At 38.4% G+C, this 20180-nt stretch overlaps 1 protein-coding gene across 24 annotated transcripts in view; it reads left to right on the top strand.

Annotated features, from left to right (window-relative positions):
* Window positions 1–20180, top strand: part of SLMAP (sarcolemma associated protein) — a 78275-nt gene that overhangs the window by 21832 nt on the left and 36263 nt on the right. For 13 of the 24 annotated variants that reach the window (XM_059480136.1, XM_059480131.1, XM_059480146.1 and 10 more), the window contains exons 3-8: window positions 10070–10217; window positions 15861–15933; window positions 16740–16776; window positions 18204–18266; window positions 19266–19361; window positions 19631–19702. In XM_059480136.1, the coding sequence (XP_059336119.1) occupies window positions 10070–10217; window positions 15861–15933; window positions 16740–16776; window positions 18204–18266; window positions 19266–19361; window positions 19631–19702 (489 nt within the window). Of the gene's footprint in view, window positions 1–10069; window positions 10224–15860; window positions 15934–16739; window positions 16777–18203; window positions 18267–19265; window positions 19362–19630; window positions 19703–20180 lie in introns of all 24 variants that reach the window. The other 11 variants (XM_059480154.1, XM_059480147.1, XM_059480151.1 and 8 more) reach the window with 1 other exon arrangement.

The following is a 20180-nucleotide window of genomic DNA, read 5'->3' as shown; positions in this document are numbered from 1 at the left end:
GATTGTGTATGAAAACCTGCTCTTTGCAGAGCTTATTTATTTTATCTGGATACATGTGTTCTACAAATACAGTCTTTGGTAATTTGTACATGTTGAGAGCAAGTTAACTTTACTTACTGCAAAGTTTGAGTGTGCCATGTTGCCAAACTTGTAATTACATTTACTAGAGTAAATAATAGTGTTTAGCTTTCAGTCTAGTTTTGTAAGAAAGTATTCCTATAAGGGCATCAGGATTGATGAGTATTTCAGCAATATTTTACACTTAAAGTAATGAGCCTGAAGAAGCCTGGATTTCTGGGTAACAGCCTATTAGAGTGTTTTATTTCTTTATTTTAAAGCTGCATTAAGTTGCAGTATATTTCCATTATTGATTAATACAAAGAACACAGTAGCATTAAGTGAAACCTCAGGAGGTCACCTTGGCCATATGTTTTCCCTCAGGTCCATGTTTGATGTGATGATAGAAGTTGAGATAAATTATACAAAGTAATCACTGGTGTCACAGTGATACCTGATACGTGGCTGTACAAATGCCTTGTGTAACGAGAGGCTGAGCTTCTTTAATGAAATAAAGCAGGAAACTTCTTTGCAAGTACAATTTCCTTCTAGAAACCTGTTTTAATCTACTTTTTACTGGTTTTATGAGTACACTGCACAAATCAGTGTTTTAATGTGGAGTAGGAAAAGTTCTTTCAAAATCTCTGGGTGTTATGTAAGATATTGTCATCTATGACAGCAGTAAGACAAATAACTCTCTTCTTTATATTGTTTTAGTGTTCTAATGAGTCAATTTGAGCATCTTGGGATGATGTGTGAGTAATCATTTCCTGGGAAGCTTTCTGTTGATTGTACTGTATTGTTAATGTATTTTAGTTTTGCAGTTAAAGCAATGATGTACCTTAAAATTCTCTCAGCATTTTCAGGATGGGATTAAAATAGTACTTGAGAATTTTCGTGTAGGCTAAAAATTCAGTTTGCTTGAGAATATTGTATGTAACTAGTACTGAGTTGGGTAGTTTTCTTGTGGGAAACTTTTGTGCTTTGTCTATATTCAGAAAGGAATTGGATCTTTTCTGAAAGTGTTAATATCCTTCATCTCTTTTGTGATTCATGTATAAAAGTTTTCAAGCATGATGTATATGAAGGGATAGACTTTTATTCTGCTGAGTAGAGAATAAATACAAAATTCTTCAAGTTATCCTGAAACCATGTAGCACTTTTAGCAGAAGTCTGATACTCAGGAATTTTGGTGAACTATTAGGACAAAAGTTAAGTAAGAGACATTCTAAAGAGTAGTAATTAGTAACTATGGTGACACTGTAGCAAGGCAGTTGGCTATATATAAACCAAATTACTGGTAAATTAGAACTCTTCCTCTACATCTCTTCTTTTTAAAAATAGCTTTTTGCATCAAAATTAGTGACACTGATGTGTAGAGAGGGATCTATTTTTATATGGTGGTGTCGCATTTTGTGGCTTGAAGTTTTTGGTGAGTATCTGTCTTGTCATTCTTCTCCTTTTGACAGTGAATGCCTTTTTGGATTGTTGGAATAATCTAGGGATAGATCAGGACCCCGGTACATGAGCAACTTCTACCTTTTGCAGTCACTTCATTCCACACTTTGTGTTTCCTGCAGAAATGTTTATTTAGAAGAAGAATGAATAATTTGCATCATGCCTAGGATTGCTTCTGCTCACATCCTTCATCATAATTCTTCTACCAGAGTGTACTAACTACAGATTTTTGAGGAGGCCTTACGGCATAACAGAGAGTGTCCAGGACTTGTTCTGCTCTGACTTGGTGTTATACTGCATTTTTCCATTATGGGATGTGATTGCTGGGAGGTGTTAATTTCACAGCTGTCAAGTTAGGTTTGAAATGTTTATTTCTAGAAAATAGTTTGTGTGTTACTTGAATGCTGCCAGTTCTGCTGAAGGAGGGTGAAGGTAAATAGGTTAGAAAGGGGACCCATCCTTTGTGGTAATGTTTCCATTCACATTGGTTGTGCACAGTCATAGTGCACAATCATAGAATAAAAGCTTTGTTTTCAGTTTAATCTGTTACTTCAGTATCGGTATATATGATAGATTTATCACCTTTTGTGAAGGAATCTTTCCCTGCATAAACTGTTGTCCCCATAACATGAATGGGTTTTTTCCCCAGGTATTTTCTTGTTTTAGGTGTTTGGAGCATTGATAGTTCCTTTCAAAACTAAAGTAAATAAAAGAATCTGGAGGTGAGTTAGTGATGTTCATGCAGTTCTGCACTGAGTGATGTTGAGGGATTTAGGAATTGTAATGCAATTTGTTTACTTAATTACATTTTCACAGAATCACATAATGGTTAGATTGGAAGGGACCCCAGTGGGTAATGTGGTCCAGTCCCCCTGATCAGGCAGGGTCACCTGAGAGGATGCAGCACAGGATTGTGTCCAGATGGTTCTGAATATCTCCAGTGAGGGACACTCCACAGCCTCTCTGGGCAACCAGTTCCAGTGTGCAGCTACTGCAGAGTAAAGAAGTTCTTCCTCATATTCAGGTGGAACTTGCTGGGCATCAGTTTCTGCCCATGGCCTCGTGTCCCATTGCTTGGTAGCACAGATGAGAGCCCAGCTCTATGCTCTGACACCTCCCAGCCAGTACTCACAGGTTCTCAAGGTGCTCCCAGCTCCCTCAGCCTATCCTCATGAGAGACATGCTGCATCCCTTCATCATCTTCATCACCTCTGCTGGGCCTGCTCCAGGGGCTTCATGTCTCTCTGGACTGAGGAACCCACAATTGCATTTTTGTATTTCATGAAAGCAAGGATGATGTAGGTCATGGTTTCCTTAATTTTCTTAATTCAGCTTGAGACAGTTGTCTCCTAATACAGAGAACTTTAGATTTGGACACAAGCAGTAGGGATTTTTTTCTCCTCTGTTTCATATACATGCACAGATTTTGAATTGTGAGCATGGGTTTTTGCTTTTGTCTTAAATTAGAGAACTTGGGTTGTGATACATTTTGAGGTCCTACACTGAAACTTTTAGCTATCTTCTGTCATTCTCTTAAGTATGAATTACTTGGAAAGATGCAACAATACTGCTTGAGAATTATATTTGATAAAAATAGCTCAAACCATTTAAATAGCATATTTTTAAGATTCATGTAGCTAGTTGTAAAACTAATTAGAAAGAATTTTTTTTGTTTAATATTTTTAGTAGCCTTTCTGTTAATAAAGACCACTTTCTAATACAAATCAAAAATCATTGTAAAATAAGTGTCTGATACCCTCTTTCTGAATTTTTGGATGTAAAGTAGATGATCTGTAACTACTTGAAGACTAGTATAGAGCTATTGACTAATAGTAACCCTGAGTTCTGAGCTTTTCACCTTCAGATGAGTAAGCTGAATTGCAACCACTACCAATAGTGTGGTTTGAATAATGATTTAGAAAGTAAATGTTGTGCTTAAATGGGCACAACACATAGGAGTTGGCATTAAGTTGGCAAACATGCTTTTTAGTGCCTTTTTTTTTGTTAATGATTTTAATATGCCAGAATTGAAAGTTCTGATAGGTGTATCTGTAAAAGTCAGCAGTTAAAATAAGCATTGCAAAGTCATATGTCAAAAAAAGTCTGTGCTGAAATGTTCACGGGTACAACTTGAACATTTTGCTTTGTTCTGTTGAGAAAGGTGACATTTTGCACTGAGGAAGGAGTAGAGCAGCTCAGGGCTGTAGCCAAACATGTTTTATGCCCAGTTAATTGTGGGTGTCTCTCAGTGCTGGGCATTGCCTTCCTGCCTGCCTAAGGTGATTCCTTTTCCTCCCCACAAATCCATCCATCTTCCCTTCCCTGTCATAGTCCCTGTGCCCTTTTTGGGCAAAGTCTGCTGACCACTCACACTAAAGTTAAGCTGAGTGACAGGACCTATAGTGAACTTGAAAGCACTTGAACAAGCAGGACATGGCAAGGAACACAGGGATTAATATTTTATAGCACCTCAAATAATGTGTCTGCAAAGGCCAAGCTGTGTTTATACCCAGGCTCAGTTATGCTGGCACAAAGCTGCTTTTACTGGCACAGTTTACTTTGCTTGACAACAGGTATGAGTAACCAGCAGGGTTGTCCTGGCAGTACAGACAACAAAACTTCAAGGTGTAAACAGACAAAGGAACAACTTGGTTAGCAGAGGAACATATTCCCTGCTGCCCTTTCCCCTCTACCCCTTTGAACTGGCAAGTTTGGAGGGATAGCATTGGATTCCTGGGAATAGCTGAAGATTTTAACCTTTTTGCATACATTAGGCTTACACTTCGAGTTAAAAACACCGTGACTTTTTTTTGTCCCATGCTATATCAAAGAATGTCGATTTTTTTATCTTTTTTTTTTCCTTTTATTACTCATAGAAAAAGTGGTAAAGTTTATTATTTTTTAGAAAAGTTACTGAAAACTACTAGCAAGTTTTGCTTCACTTGAGAAACCCAATACTTTCGGTCCCTGAAAAGCCAACTGCCACTCCTTCACTCTGTTCAATCTGACTGGAAAATCCCTTTCTTCACAGCTGGTTGCTTTTAGTTTCATAGTGGGTGCTTGCCTGGGGTAGTTAGAATAATTTTAAAAAGGAGTTTTCATAATAACTCAAAAGTTACTGCCCTAGTTTTGTTTCTGGGTTGAAGGAGCTGGGGTTTAGTAAGCAAAGAGCTATTAGATCTATGTGTTTTAAGAAATGGAAAACTAAATAGAAAAGCAATTTTGCTTGATGTACCCCACCCTGTGAATTACTCTTGCTTATGGAGACAAATACTTCTACTTCCTTGATAGACGGGTGGAGTTAGGCGAGTGAGAGGAAAGGAATTTGAGATCTGTCTAATCAGACCAGAATGAGAAACTCCAATCAATTGGATCTGGAGGTAATTAGCATTTGAACTTCTCTATCTTACAGCCAAAGGACTGACCTGGAATTCAGTATGGTTTGCACTGTGTAATCTGCTAGCAGAGTGCTGTTCCCAAAATGAGAAAATTCTCAGTGTGAAGACTTCAAATAAGATTATTTTTATCTTGTAACAATATGAAAGCAAAAAATTTCTAGCCACAGTGTGGCAAATGTTGGCCATGTGGGTTTGACCATGGTATATATTTTGTTGTAAAGTCTCTGGCTTTGCACAGTTGACTTGTGCACAGTGTATTTTGTTTCCTGGTAGAATTCTCAGCATGCAATGAGTAAATGAACTCAGCTACATTACTGCTTAGTGAAGTATCACTCCAGGGCAAGTATTCCAATTTCTAGATCCCTATTTACTTCCTGCTTTTGGGTATTAGCTTTAGTACTCAGGGGGTGCATTTATAATGCCTGCATTAATTGTTCAATGATTATTTAGTGTGAGTCAGGGAAGAATTTTTCATCATTAACTGCAGCATTTTATGGTTTAACTGCTCTGGCTGATAGCCCTGCTGCCCCTTTGTGGTGGTAACCATGGCAAAAATGAAACTGCCAACTCCTTACGGGTTATAGTTCATAATTGGACAAAATCATATAAATCTTTCTGGTTCAAGCTAAAGCCACAAAGGTATAACACGACCCTGAAGCTCATGGAAGTTGTGTGTACTTCTTTCACAGAGGAAATAAGACGTGAGAAAAAGAATGGTAAACTAGGAGATTCTGAAATTTGGCTTCTTTTTCTACATTCAGTTTTTTGGCAGTGGAAATTTATTTAATACGTAAAATATATTACCTTTTGACTTTGTGTAAAAGGCAATAGCCTACAATGTGGTACTTACTTAATTATTAATTCAGCTTTGGAAAGAGACTGAAATAGGTTTAATTATATGTAGTGGTTTCTTCCTCTTCCTGCATTTTTTGATGTAGAAGTTGTTCCTCTTCACATACTGAATCTCACATCTCTGTGGACAAACTGCCTCAGTTTTCCAGCAATTCTCCTCACTGTAGTTGTCAGAATAATTGCCCTAAGCTGCAGTTTCAAGCTGGGTTGGATGGAGTAGCAGTAATGTGCTATTAAAATGGCAAATGATGGCTGTACATAGTAATAGCAAATATAGAAGTATGAAAAAGCTGGTCAGTTGTTTCTTCCTGTAGTTCTACTGTAATTAAATCCAGATAATCAAATCACTAAAGAAGTGTGCTACTTTCAAGATTTTGTATACATCTCTGAGCCCATAGTTTGTCTTCTCTGAGACAGAAATGTCTCATCCAGTATCAAGCCTCTATATGGTTTGGGAAAGAAAACACATCATGGCTTTCTCACTTGTCAGGCTAATTAAGGAGCTCTCTTCAGCCTGCCTCCTGGAAGAAGTTGCAATAGTGATCATTAAACAGAATGAGTTTGTTATTGTTAGTTGGTTTTATTACTTTGAAGAAAACAGTTAACCTACATTTCATAAGTTAGGTTAAAATCAGTCCTCCTGAAGCATAGCAATTTGCAACTTCCTAATATCAGTTAGAATTAACATATTTTATGTACTTAGTTTTGATGTGTTATGGTTTGGGATCACTACAGAAGAACCTTCTTTTTCTTTAATCTGAAAATACTAGCAATTTGTTATAGGGGAAAAATCATAGTGATATCTAACTGCATGAAAATAAAACATGAACTGATTTAGCAGGTTATTGATGCTCTTCTGAATCATTGACCTAGAAGGAGGAATGTGATTTTAATGCACCATAGGTCAGAGCAGAGCTTTGTTTCATTTGCAAAACTGAAGACTAATTTGAAATACGATAAATACTAAGTTTGTGAAATAAATACATAATTCCTTGAAAACAGGGAAACAAAAATCTGTAGCTTTTTGAAACTTCCATAATATAGTTTCTAAGGAAGGTGGACTGTACTTGGAGAAGTTTGTGTGTACTGATGAACTGCAAGTTTTATTTGAGAATAAAATCTTCAAAAATTTTGTGTAAGCAGGCTGGTAAGGTGTCTGCGGTTAATTGGTCTTATTAATGGCTTGTAGGTGGGAAGGCATATAAAGGATAAATTACTAAAGAAGAAGGAGAGACTAGGAGAGACTTTTGGTTGAGATGTTATGATAATGGAAAGTAAATTTGTTGAATACTTTGTGTGTTACCTTGTATTTTTTATGAAAGGAGGGGAAACCAGCACTCACACAATTATACAGCTATCCCTTGAATTAAGGATGTGGTCATGCTTTAACAGTCCTCAAAAGCTGAGTTGTTGTGAATGTGCATTAGCTGCCATCTCTGCTCTGCATTGGACTTGTTGTTAATATGAGGTGCAAAAGGGCTGGGACTTCGCTCTGTAGAGTGAATTATAAAAGCAAGTGTAATTAGGCCAGTATATGCTGCCATTTTTTCTGTCAGCTTAAGCACCTCCTTGTTTACCTTGCTCGAAACTGGTTTGCAGTGACTGAACAAGTGCCTGAGCCAGTCCAGGTGGGGAGGTGGTGGCACAGCTCGGCAGTGAGAGCTGGGAAGGGCAGGAGGCATCGCTGCTCTGTGAGCTGGCACTGCTGCCTGAGTGTGCGGGGAGCAGGGAGGAGAGGTGGTGCTGGGCTCCCAGAAGGTGCTGTGCCACACAGCTGCTCTCTAAAAGGTGTTGGTTTGGGAATCTGAGGACCCACTGTGCTTACTGCATAATTAAATAGTACATAAAAACCAGTGTGCTGCCACAAGTATTAGTTAATGTATAGACACATTTGTTTCAGGGCTTGCACTTGATTTTATTTCCTGAAGATAGCTTTAGTAATTATGCAAAAGGGATGGAGAGATTGACCTTTGAGAGACATCATTTGGACTAGTGAAAACCAGCATGGAAGTAACTTTGGAATTTGCTACCTGAAAGGTAGCAGTGAAAGCTCAGTGAGTTCCTGAGGAATGGCTACCTTTAAGATAACTGAATCCTTTATAGCAAGATTTGAAGGCACTGTGTTTTCCCTTCCTCAGACATCAGCTACTAACATGTGGCTGGTATTGCTTCTTCTAGATACAGGAAGAAGCATATTTACAAACAGGATGGAAAGACTTGAACAGCATCACTTTTCTAAAATTTATGTAATACAATTCAGTAGTATTCACTTAAGTGGACATAAGTTACATAATATTAAATGCTATGTGTATTTTCCATAGACATTTGTTTATAAATGTCCTTTTGCTGTTTCAATGTTGTCTCTGCTGATGTTTTACAAGTTTTGTATGGCTGATGATCTGTTGCACTTCTTTTCCTGTGGTCACTGTCCTGTGTTTCCTTGTGCTATTTTGTCTGAGTCCCATTTGCAGATTATGCAAAAATGTGGTTACAAGGGGCAGTGATTAATCAAAACCTTGGGAGGGATAAAAGGCAGATATGCACAGAGAAGAAAAGGGTGGGGAAGAGCAAATAAGCAGAAGCATGTTTGTTTCTCCTTGCCTGTGACTCACTTTTTCATAACAGAAGAATTTTCAAATGAAGAAGAAAGCTAATTGAAAACCAACAGGAAGCAAGAAATAATTACCTCTGCACTGAGCCATGAGAGAGTTCAGTACTTTCAGCCTATTAAATTAACAAGCAAATTATTTTGAGTGGCTTTAAAGCATATAACTTATAAAAGCTGTATGATACACTAGTGTCTTAATAGATAGTATTTAATAATATGGGAGAGTATTATTTAGAGTGGGTTTGATTATTAATATAGTGAATGCAGTCAGAATTTCTTGATCTAGCCATAATTTATGTTTACCTTCATCTTTATCAGCTTATGACAGATTACTGTTTTGTTTTCCTTCAATTGAAGATGTGAGGCGTATCTGTTGGGGGAAGGGAAGTCTTTCACATACTGCTTTTCATTCTTTTCACATACTGCATTTCATTTCTAACACCTACATGAGCTTTCTGTGCTGGCCTTCCCCTTGATTAGTGAGTCCAGAGACACAGTGGAGCTCCAGCTCTGTGCTTAGGGCCACTGGGTTATGCCACATAAGTTCCATCTTGTACACTCTGTGTCATTTTCCAATACAAGATCTAAGGAGCCCTCATGCTCTACTCTCACTCCATTCAAAACCCATCTTTCCCCTTCACTGTGGTTTTGAGCTATGTATCAGGGTTTTTTTGAGGCCTGCAATAATAGAGGCAGTTAAAAACACGGAAAATTTTGTAGGGAATGCTGCAAAAAAGGAAAGGTCAATTGGTTTTATAAGAAAAAGATGGAAATACATTCATTTCTCTGAACACATCTTTTTCCCTGATCTTATGCCTGCTTTGGGACTTGATGAGATTCTTTGAGTGCAGGAAGCCAGTGATTTCTACCATTCCAGCAGGTTCCTGCAGCAGCTATTGTTATCTTGGAGTAGTGAGATTGACTCATTCCAGTAGTTACACCTGGCTGTCAGGAGCGTTCTGGTCCCCTCTTTTGTGCTGTCACTGCTCAGTCACAGCCAGTCACTCTGGTTTTCTGCTGGGTGATTCATTTGTAACCTCTTTTCAGATGCAGAAGTTTAGGCTACAAGTCTTGCATCATAAAAGCAGTTTCAGATTCAATAAGTTTCTATTAACATTTAATTAATTCTGAAGTTGGGTGATTACAAAAGTACTTGAAATCTTGAAATTTAGTTAATGATGTGAACTAGTACTGCTAGTAAAAGCATCCAGTTGGTTTTCTTTAAGTTTCACCATGGTCTTTCATTGCAATTCCTGAATTCTCTTTTGCCAGAGGTTTTCCTTCAGTAGCCTTCCTTGCAGCAGGATTGTCATGCAATACTGTTACCTTGAATGTATGAGCAGTTAGAAGTTTTGTGTTGGACAACTCAAAAATATGAATTGTTGTATGTGTGTGGCAAAAGGTGTTGCTGCTGATGACGTGTGATCCTCTATTGCAGGCAGTAGTTCAGGCACACTTTGTAGCAATTATTTGCATAGTGTATGTGCTAGAATTCAATCATATGTGAACTCAAAATGAAATACAAATACTTCTTGATGATGGGAAGATTTTACATCCTGATGAGGGTGTTTAGAGTTTTATACATTTGTTTTCTTCTAGAAATAAATTTTATATAAATAAAATTTTGCTTGTGCTTGTATTTCTTGTCTTACTTTTCCCAAATATCTTATTGTTGGTTTTGTTTGTTTGTTTACAGTTCTATCTTCAAGACACTAAAAGTAGTAATGGTACCTTTATTAATAGTCAGAGACTGAGTAGAGGCTCTGAGGAAAGCCCACCATGTGAAATTATGTCAGGTGACATCATCCAGTTTGGTGTAGATGTGACGGAGAACACGCGGAAAGGTAAGGGTATGGATCATTTTTTGGTTTCTTTTCAAGTATATTTATTTGGAACATCTTACCACAATCCAGTCTTTAAAACTAAATGGCATTCCTATTGTAAGAAAACAATCTTGTTTGGTTTTTTGGTACTTTGTCCCTCCTTTGTGCTGGCAGTGAGCCCTGGCGCCATGTGGTACCTGATCAAGAAACATGTCTGCTGAAAATACAGCTCTGTTTCTGCCCTCACACACCCCCAGATGGACTTTACTGGGTCATTTCCATGGCCTACTTTCTTCCTTACTGGATGCAGGGGAAGTGTAGGTCTGGAAAAGGAAGCTCAGCTGGGGCTATGTGTTCATCTGTTGCCTCACATAAATTGACCTACAGCAATTTTAAAAGTGCAACACAAGCATATGTGTGTAATGCTGTATTGGGCTTTTTGTATTTGGATTTTATTATTGTAATTGTAATTACCTTTCTTTCAAGCCCTTTGAACCTTAAGGTTTCAGCTAATAGTGTGGCAGAAGTATGAACCTGAATTTCTTGATCAGTGTAGGTTTGAAACAAGCTAACAATTCTTTTCAGGGTACCCACTGTTTCCTTTTGGTTCAGCTACTGATTTTGATTTCTGCAGGTACTTTAAAATGAGAACAGAAACAAGTTGCTAGCTGACAAACAAGGTGATGGCATTTTTGTTTGGTTTGTTTTTCTTGCCGTCTTCTTCCCAGTATGCATGCTCAGGAGATCTTGTATTATGGCAATAGCTCTATCTGTGTTAATTAAAATGCAGCCTCTCTATCTTTTCTTTTGAAATTACATTGTATGTCAGAACTATTTCTTTATCTTTCTGGAGACTGGTCTGTATGGGGATTGTCAGACTATAGTCAGTTTTGTCAAGACTTTTTAAAGTTCCCCAATGTGTCCGCTGCTTTCTGTAAGCATTGAACTTCTGACCATGTTCTGCAGAATCCTACCTACTCAGTAGCACACAGATTTGGCATTAAAGGTCAACTGCCATCACCCCTTTATTGCTTTTCTGAACAAGACCTTCATAGAGCTTATCCTTAAAGAGAAGTGTATTAGAGAAGAATGAAAGAATAATATTAAATTGGAAAGCTGGTGATAAAGTTTTTAAAAACAAGTAAATAAATGAAACGTCCATCAAAGCAACCCTCACCCCGCAAAGCCCAACAAACCAAACCATAGTACAACAGGAGAATTTCTTAAAGTACCTTAAGTGAGCAAAACATAGAGATGGCACCTGCTCTGTTACTCATGAATTTTGTCTTTAGCCAGATGGGGTTGTAATTCTCAGATCTGAAATATCAGAGGAAGGTTAATGAATGTGTTTAAAGAAAACATTATTAAGTAATGGTGGTGGTGGTATTTTGTCATCAGGAGCTTTTGGAGCTGTAGGATTTTTGAGTGATTCATTATAGTGAAGGTCTTAGCACATTGTTTTACTGTTCTCAAAAATGATGTTGCAAAGGTTCAACTCCAGGGTGCCTGGCTGAAATTGCTGGGAGTTATTGGAAGTGTTTCCATGTGAAGTGATTGTAAACATTTATGAATACTAGCAGTACACATGGAAGAGATCAAGAGTATACACTGCATCTAATGAACTTGGAACTATTAATTTGATGAGATTCTGTCCTTGTTTAGAGGAGCTGAATTTCTTCAAGTTATTCAGACTAAAACAATTTTTATTATAAGATTTAGTTGGAAGAGGAATTGGACTTGACTTGCTTTTATCAGCACATTGCAGTTAGTTCATGGAAATACTTGCACAAAGTTCATAGTAAGCAAATTCTTGCCATGAATTTTTGCCAGTAGTAGGTATTTGCTGTGGTTTTGTGTTAGTTTTACAAAGCACAATACATTACACAAATGCTGGTGACTTGGCATTTGTGTAATGAGTGATCAGATTATGCAGCCTTCCTTGTCCTTTTCTCTGGCTTTGAACTTGGAAGCTGTGCTCGTGTTACTCATGAATGTGTTGAGCTCTCTAATGAGGCAGAGGATACAAGTTTGGTTTCTTCCTTCTCTGCTCCCCCAAGCAGAGAATGAAGATTGTATCATCACAGGGTGTTTACCTGTGAATATGGTTGGAACGCATATAAACATGGGTTTTTCACTAGTTTGTTTCAGTAGGCTTAGATGTTACTGTTACTCTAATCTAGTTATGAAACAGACAGGAAAGTAGTTTTTAAATTGGTGATTCCCTTTAAAAGCACTTTGCACTCTGGTATTTACATAATGCCTTACTTGCACAAGACACGTCAGCAATCTGCTGTGTGTAATTATAAGGTAATGACAGGACAGAACGAGTGTACTTGCCCATGTAAATTCTGAATTCTGTCAGTGTTGCTAGAATACATTTATTTTATTGTTCAGGCTGTGTTTTAGTAAGTAATTTCCTTGCAAATGTGATCTGGAGTTGGTTCATTAAAATAGTGGCATGTTCAGTATGTGATTTTTTTCAGGTTATCAAGTATGAGAACCAATTCCAGTTTCCTGCTGCTGAGCCAAACTCAGTAACAGGTCCTGGAGAAGTGTTTGCATCCCTCCTGCTTCCTTATTTGTCCACTTGCTCTATTAATGACAAGCACAGGGGCCTCACCATTTCCCTCTCCTTAATACAGCAGTAACCTGTGCTTTTTCTCTGTGTTAGTGTGGTTTATATTCTTTTAGCACTTTTTAAATTTCCCACTTGTGCCAGAGCATTCCGAGCTAATGGGTGATACTTCGCTGCACAGCAAGCAGCAGCAGCATTGCAAAGCAAGGTCATATAATTCGAACATGATTTAGTTCAAATGCAATTTATGCACATTTTTCTAGTCAGGTTTGGACTCTCATACATGTGTTCTGTCATAGGAAGTTTGAGGGAGGTAATGTCAGTGGGGAGCCCCGCAGCAATGTGGGCTGCCGGGCAGTGCATAGAGCCCCGAGGGGTGTGGGGGGCTCCTCAGGGCTGGGTACCACATTAACAAGTGAAAATAGAAACAAAAGCATCTTTGGGGAATTGTCTCTCTAGGAAACAAAAACTGAGACAAACAGAAATGGTTTCTGTGTTCCCGTTGTGCTGTAGTGCAGCAGAACCTGTCAGGGTTTAGGACGGGTCTCAGGGGTTTTGGAGCTGTGAAATGTGGGTCAGCTGCGTGTTTTGAAGGGGACCAAGAAGTTTGTGACTGAAGTGTGGAACAGCAAATGGAGCAGGGTTTTAATCCGTGGAGAGAGCTGTGGATGAAGGGGGCGGGGGAGGAAGGGGCAGTTCGATGCTGTGAGGGGAGCCGTGGCTGAGGGGCGGCAGTTTGATGCTCTGGACGGAGCCGTGGCTGTGGCGGGAGCCGTGGCTGTGGAGCCACAGTTCGATGCTCTGGACGGAGCCGTGGCTGTGGAGCCGCAGTTCCCGCTCCGGAGGCCGCGCGGGGCGGGGCGGGGCGGAGCCGGCGGCCGCGGTGCCTGGCGCTGGGGCGCCCCCTGGCGGCGGCGCTGCGCAATGGCGGCTGTGCCGGGGCCGCGCGGGAGCGGCGGCCCCGCGGAGCGCCCCGAGGTGAGTGGGATGGAGAGGGGGGTGAGCCGCGGGGACAAGGGGTGCCTCAGCTCCGTTGGGACGCCAGGCGTTGCTTTACTGCCTTTTCTTGCTAATTCCTCACAAGAAATACTGTAGACCTGAATTTAAACCGTTGCTGTTCTTCTGTGCAGTCAGTACTGTATTCGTGTTTTCTGTGTTGCTTTCTCCTTATTTTTCCAATTGCAATGAACTGATAGCTTAAGGTCAGACTGCAGAGTTTGGATATTGTTTCATTTCTTACTATTTTAATTTTATAAGTTTGTCAAAATGCTTGGTACCTTTACCCAGTCACTGTCTATTTGAGACCTTTTGCTAGAAGTCTGTTATATCTTAATTTGACACAAATAAAGCTCCTGCAGATTTTAGGAGATATTTTTCGGTCTAGCTGTTGACAGAAAAACTTCAGAATTATATAATCTTACAGCAGACCTACCTGATATGTGACCCGAAGGTAAAGCTGTCTGTTGCCATTTAATGTCAGGTATCCTAATGTTTTCTTATTAAAATCACTGATTTCCTCTAAAAGAAAGAATTCTGCATTGTGAAAGCTATATATTACGGGGTACAGCTAATATTGCTAATGTATTTTTAAAATGTTTTTTGCAAACTGGATTTATTCAATTTATAAATCAAGACCCCAAACCCTGTAGTTTAATCTGTTCTGCCCTGGCATGTAAATTTAATACTTTACCAGGTCAGCTTGAAAAAAACAAGATGCTCTAGCCAGGAGAATATGTCTCCAAAACATCAGCTAAATAAAGGTTAAAACCAACTTGTCTTGGTTGGATCATTTCTCCTCTATATTTAGATTCTATTGAGGTAGCTTCCTTAAAGACCTGTCTCATTTCCCTGGAGTATTACCAGTGTCCTAAAACGCCCATTGCCCTTTTTTTTCCACAGCCAGATTAACTGTTTTGCTGATATTAATAACAGAGGAAGGAGAGCAGCTATTTGTTTTGTATGTTAGTGGGTGCTGGAGGTACAGTGGTTCATGATAGGCGACCACACACTCATTTGTATCTCACTTGTGGTAGTGTTTTGGGAACAATGTACAGCTGTCTTTCCATGTATCTGGAAATAATTTTTGCTTTCCAATTAATAGAACCATACAGGGAAAAGAAGTCAACCAAGACCCACACATAATTTGACTGTTTGCAAAGGCACTGAAAATCATATCAGTAATATTTTTCAAAACATTATGTAGAAGGTTTGAATTTGATGTAAAAATCAAATATTGCAGTTCTTCCTCTTATTTCTTAGGATCTTTCTCGAGTTAAACAAATCTTGAATTTAGTCCTCAAGGAGCAAGTTTACCTCTTCACAAATGAAAGGCCACTTGGCTGGGGCTATGCAGTAGATGTGCACTGCAAGCACCCCAAAATAGAAATGTATTGTCTTGAATGATGCTGCTTACAGTGTTCAAAAGGATGTAGTTCTCAGTGGTTCCTGCACACTTCTCTGATTTCATTTTCCATCCTTTTTGTAAATAATAATTGCTTGGCAAATTCCACATTTTGAAGTGTCAGTGACACAAATTGGACATATTACCTTCTAAGTCTCTGGATATGCTTGTCAGAATCTTGTCCAAAAGGCAGCTCATTATTTTGTTTATACCTCTGCATTCCTGTTACCTGCTGCAGGTAAGATCCATTCTGCTTTACTCATTTATGATTAAAACATTCACTTTTTTAACTTTGTACAGTAAAGATCCATTGTACAGGTAAGGTCCATTCTGCTTTACTCATTTATGATCAAAACATTCACTTTTTTAACTTTGTACAGTAAAGACAAGTTTCAGGTATTGCAGCACGTGGAAGAGTTGGAAGTGGAACTGTTCCACAGCCAGGACTGAGTACGCAGCATGACCTCTTCAGGTTTATAATGATGAAGTTTCCTGTGTCCAGAGGAGGTTTGAGAAGGCAGAGCCAGGCACAGACCCAGGCACTGGTGCTTGAAGGTGTTCATGCCTCCTCCTCTTTGCCTGCCTCAGGGTTTCTTTAGACAGTTTGCTTGGTCACTGTAACATGAAGCACTGAACTTGAAATGAAGCAGTAATGGATCATGATGACTTAGTGTTTGTTTCTTTTCAGTGACCCATGGATGTATAGTCTCCACAATCAAACTGTTCCTTCCAGATGGAATGGAAGCTCGATTGCGATCAGAGTAAGGATATGGATTCACATCTACCAAAGTTCAGCTACTGTGTGATGAGGACTTGATGGATATTATGTTTAAAATCGTCATGGGAGCAGTTGGTTTGCCTGTAATCCTGCAAAGCAAGTAACTGAGTGCATGGTGCTTTTGCAGCCATAATGAGGAAAAAAAATTCATTTCCTTGTTGGTTTTAGTAATTAAGACAACTGTGAAGAATAAAGAAGAAGAAAAAATTATTATGTAGTTGGGCTTTTCTGACTGTGGTTTACTCTACTGAAATTGGTATTAGATCCAGAAGAATATAGAGAAAAGTAAAGCAAATAAGCAAATTCTCCTGCCCTCTTTCTTTATTAGTGATTATTCTTTTGCCTCTTCTAGATGCACATAAACTTGACTAAAGTGAAGCTAACGGAAACTCAGATGAATATTGGCAGCATTTTCTGTCTATATGCCCATTTTTGAGAAATCTTCCAAGAGTAGTAGAAACCAAAAACTTTAAAATTTTGTGTGCTCTGAGTGCTAATCACAAATGGCATAATTTTAGTCATCTTTCATTATCAACAATTTTGTAGGGTTTATTGCTTATTTAAATATCCTTTTATCATTAGTATCCAGAAGTAGTTGCCTGAAGCTTTAGGGTATCTTTGCTTGCTTGTGGAAAGATCAGTAAAAGTAAATTGCTATAGAAGATTTTCCATATAATTTCATGTTCAAATAAGAAATAGTAAAAATGTATGTTGTTATATTTTTAGTTCTGATGAAAATGTCCAAGTATAACATTTATGTATTTTGTGACCAATTTTTTTATTTTTCAGTGTTATCCATGCACCATTACCAAGTCCTGTTGACAAGGTAATTCAGTAATTTCCTTGTTTATGCCTTATTCACACACATGCTATTTTCAGATTTGTTATCAAGATGAAGAAATAGTGAAATCTGTCCAGTAACATTTTGATGTTTTCCACTGACTCTTTTTACCTAGTTTAATATTTTGAGTGACATTTAAGGTAGAGAAGTAATGCAGTTATTGCAGTGTATATTTGAAGGTTAATTGACTTTTTACATTGTGGCACCTGAAACATGGCTTTGGGACAAAACCATTGCTGTTAAGATGGTTCATTTCCAGGTACAGGTTGACAGACTGATAGGTGTTGCATAATTTAATACTTGATGTTCTGTGAGACCCAAGAGTAGCTCGTGATTTGGTGTTTGGATGAGGTCTGTTTTCTTTATATAATATTTTTTTATGGAGGAGAAGCTGTGCTGCACAGTCTGGAAAGCACTGTTGTGTTCCCAAGGAAGACTGAGACCAAACCTCTCTACCTCTCCTGTAGAGGCAGAGTTGCTCACTGTAGAGTCATGGAGTCAGTATTGTAAAGTGTAATTCTTAAACTCAGCTTTGGTAATGTGGGGGACTTGCAGAAAAGCTGCTAATGGATATTCCCTTGAGAAAAGTGATCAGGAGTTGATTATTTCTCTATCCTCTAAAAAGAAGGATTAACTTAAATAGGTTCTAATCAGAGTTTTATACATGAAGAACAAAATATCAAGCAGCTGTGGAAACTTAGTTATGAAACCAGCAGCCTGAGGAGTTTATAGACTGTGTTTGAATTCAGATTTCTAAGCAATATGTGTGGCTTGAATCCAGGGCAAGGGTAGAAATCCTGAGGAGGGACTGCAGGTATAACTGTGGGAAAACAGTTAAAAATTATTTCAATGTAGGAAGCCTGCAAGAATTAGTAAATCATTTGATTGGCTGAAATAAACCCATAGAACAACCTCTCACTTTTCTCCAAGTGAAGAACAGCTTGTTATTACTCAAAGATAATACAGGTACTTCTTAATTCTGAAATAGATGTTACAAAGGGAGACAATGATGATAGCTTGTAGGTCAGCAGGAAGTGTGCAGCCATAATATGTGTGGTGACATTGAGCTGGAAGCCCACAATTTGTCTTTGCCAATGAGTTGAATGGCTTCACCTTTGTGCCCCTTGTTTCTTTATTGTCAGTTCAGTCTCAACTGAACCAAAAGCTTTAAACTCATTAGTGTCTTGGTGGTTCAAAAACATTTGTAGAAACACAGTGGGACCTAAGTCCTGAGTTGGGAAGTTCTGTGATTAAAAAAAGCATAAATAATAACAGAACAAGAAATTAAGCAAGATGCTATTATTAGATCATGTAACGTATATCTTTGTGACTAGATTTAAGTGAATTTCGCATTACTTCTGTTTAATGAAAAATCCAAAACCGTTCTAGTTCTTACTTGTCTTCTTTTTCAGGTTGCTGCTAACACTCCCAGTATGTATTCTCAGGAATTGTTTCAGCTTTCACAGTATCTACAAGTAAGTTTTCTTTTAAAGGCACTTAGTTTGGCTGAATGTTTTGGTTCAAAACAAAATCTTATCCTGTGGCTTGTATCTATTGGAAACTCCCAAGGAAGGGACAGTGCTGGCAGCTCTTCTTCCTCACTGGCATCACCAGCCTTTCTGTGCCTGCTTCTGTGTCAGTTTAATAGGTGTGCTTTTCCCAAGATGTCACAGCACAAAAGAGTTAGACTGCAAAATGGTAGCATGTTAAACTGTGTGCTGATAGATAAAAGTAAACTCTTTAGAAAGGATGATAAAAATCAGCTTTCTGGGAAAAAATGAAGACTTTTTTGCTGATAAATTCTTTCCAGGTTTAACTGTGTATAAGTTCTACTGATTTATTTTGCCTGGTTTATTTGGTAATGGCAATTTTTATTTGTTCACATCAAGGCTTTTGAGATAGATACTATCTTTATATGTATTTGCTGACATAGCAGGAAGGAGCTCATGCAGATGCTCTTTCTTTGGAAGCCAAATACATATTCACTCACCAATCTGTTCTCTCTCCATATCCTGGAGTTAACGAAGATGCTCTTCTGTCTTCCTGTCATAAACCAAAAATCAAACAGAAATAGTAGTTCTTGCTTGGCATTTCTCTTTTGTGACCTCATTTGAGGATGAACAGCTCATTGCATGGAATCTGCCAAGCTGTCCTTTGGTGTCTGCAGTTTTGTTATTGAAATTATTGAGGAGATGAAGTATCTTTAAGTCTTGGGAAGAATAACTGTGTCCTCAGCATGTGCAGCATAGCATGAAAAATGAATGGTTTAGGAACCTGAGGTTATAGGATAGCATTTTCTAATTAAACTATCCAAATCAACTTGTGGATGGATTTAATGGAATGGGTTTATGGTTTTGAACAAGTTGACAGTGTTTGCTACTCACATTTTTTGTTGTATTTTGGGATTTTTTCTGTTGTTTCTGATTTCCTGAGTTGTTCTAGCTGAGCTGAGTGGTGCCCTGCTCTCTTCACAGGAAGCCTTACATCGGGAACAAATGTTGGAACAGAAGCTGGCAACCCTTCAGCGACTACTTGCTGTCACACAAGAGGCTTCAGATACTAGTTGGCAGGTATCTGCAGCATCCTTTCCTTATGGACTCAACTGTGCACTGCCATATAAATTTAGCCATATAAATTACAGCAGCAGAAATAATAAAAACTTTATGGTGATTCTCTAAAACTGTGCAAAATACAGTGTTTAATAAATTTAGTGGTTGTGTACCTTTGAAATAGCTATTAGCAGTAAGTACTCCAACAAAATTCAGATGTTTAAAGCAGAACTCTACTGGCACTACATTAAGCATGGGATAATTCTAAGGTGATACTTCTTTTCTTCTAGGCTTTAATAGATGAAGACAGGCTGCTATCAAGACTAGAGGTTATGGGAAATCAATTACAAGCTTGTTCAAAGGTAAGTAGTTCACTTGGAGTCAGATATTAGGAATGCTGAAAGGCAGCTCTTTTCAAGTGTTTTGGAAATAGCTAGTTGTAGGAAAGCATTTGGAACATAAGCTTTCCAAAATGAGTCTATTCAGTCTTTGATAATCTGAGTAGCACAAAAACTGCACGTCTGCTCTGTATTTCAAGGCATTTCAATAAGTGGCTGTATTTTTCATTGCCCATATCCTGTCTGATATTCAGAGTTACAAGTATGTGCTACCCTGATTATTGTTTAGGCCACCTATGTCTGCCTTGGATTTAAATTTCTTTTTTTCTATTTCCTCTCAGCTATCTACATTATAAAACTTTTTCTGCAGGTCCTGTTTCAGGTCTTTTCTCTGGGACCTGGTTTGTCCAGTTCTATGTCTCCTAGGCTTGACATTGTCTTAGCAGTGCCCAAAAAAAAGTGCCATAATTCTACTGGGATCAAAACTGACCACTGAATGTGT

This window comes from Ammospiza nelsoni, chromosome 11 (assembly GCF_027579445.1).
Source record: "Ammospiza nelsoni isolate bAmmNel1 chromosome 11, bAmmNel1.pri, whole genome shotgun sequence".
Classification (NCBI taxonomy): domain Eukaryota; kingdom Metazoa; phylum Chordata; class Aves; order Passeriformes; family Passerellidae; genus Ammospiza; species Ammospiza nelsoni.
This window is presented reverse-complemented; position numbering and strand designations above follow the sequence as displayed.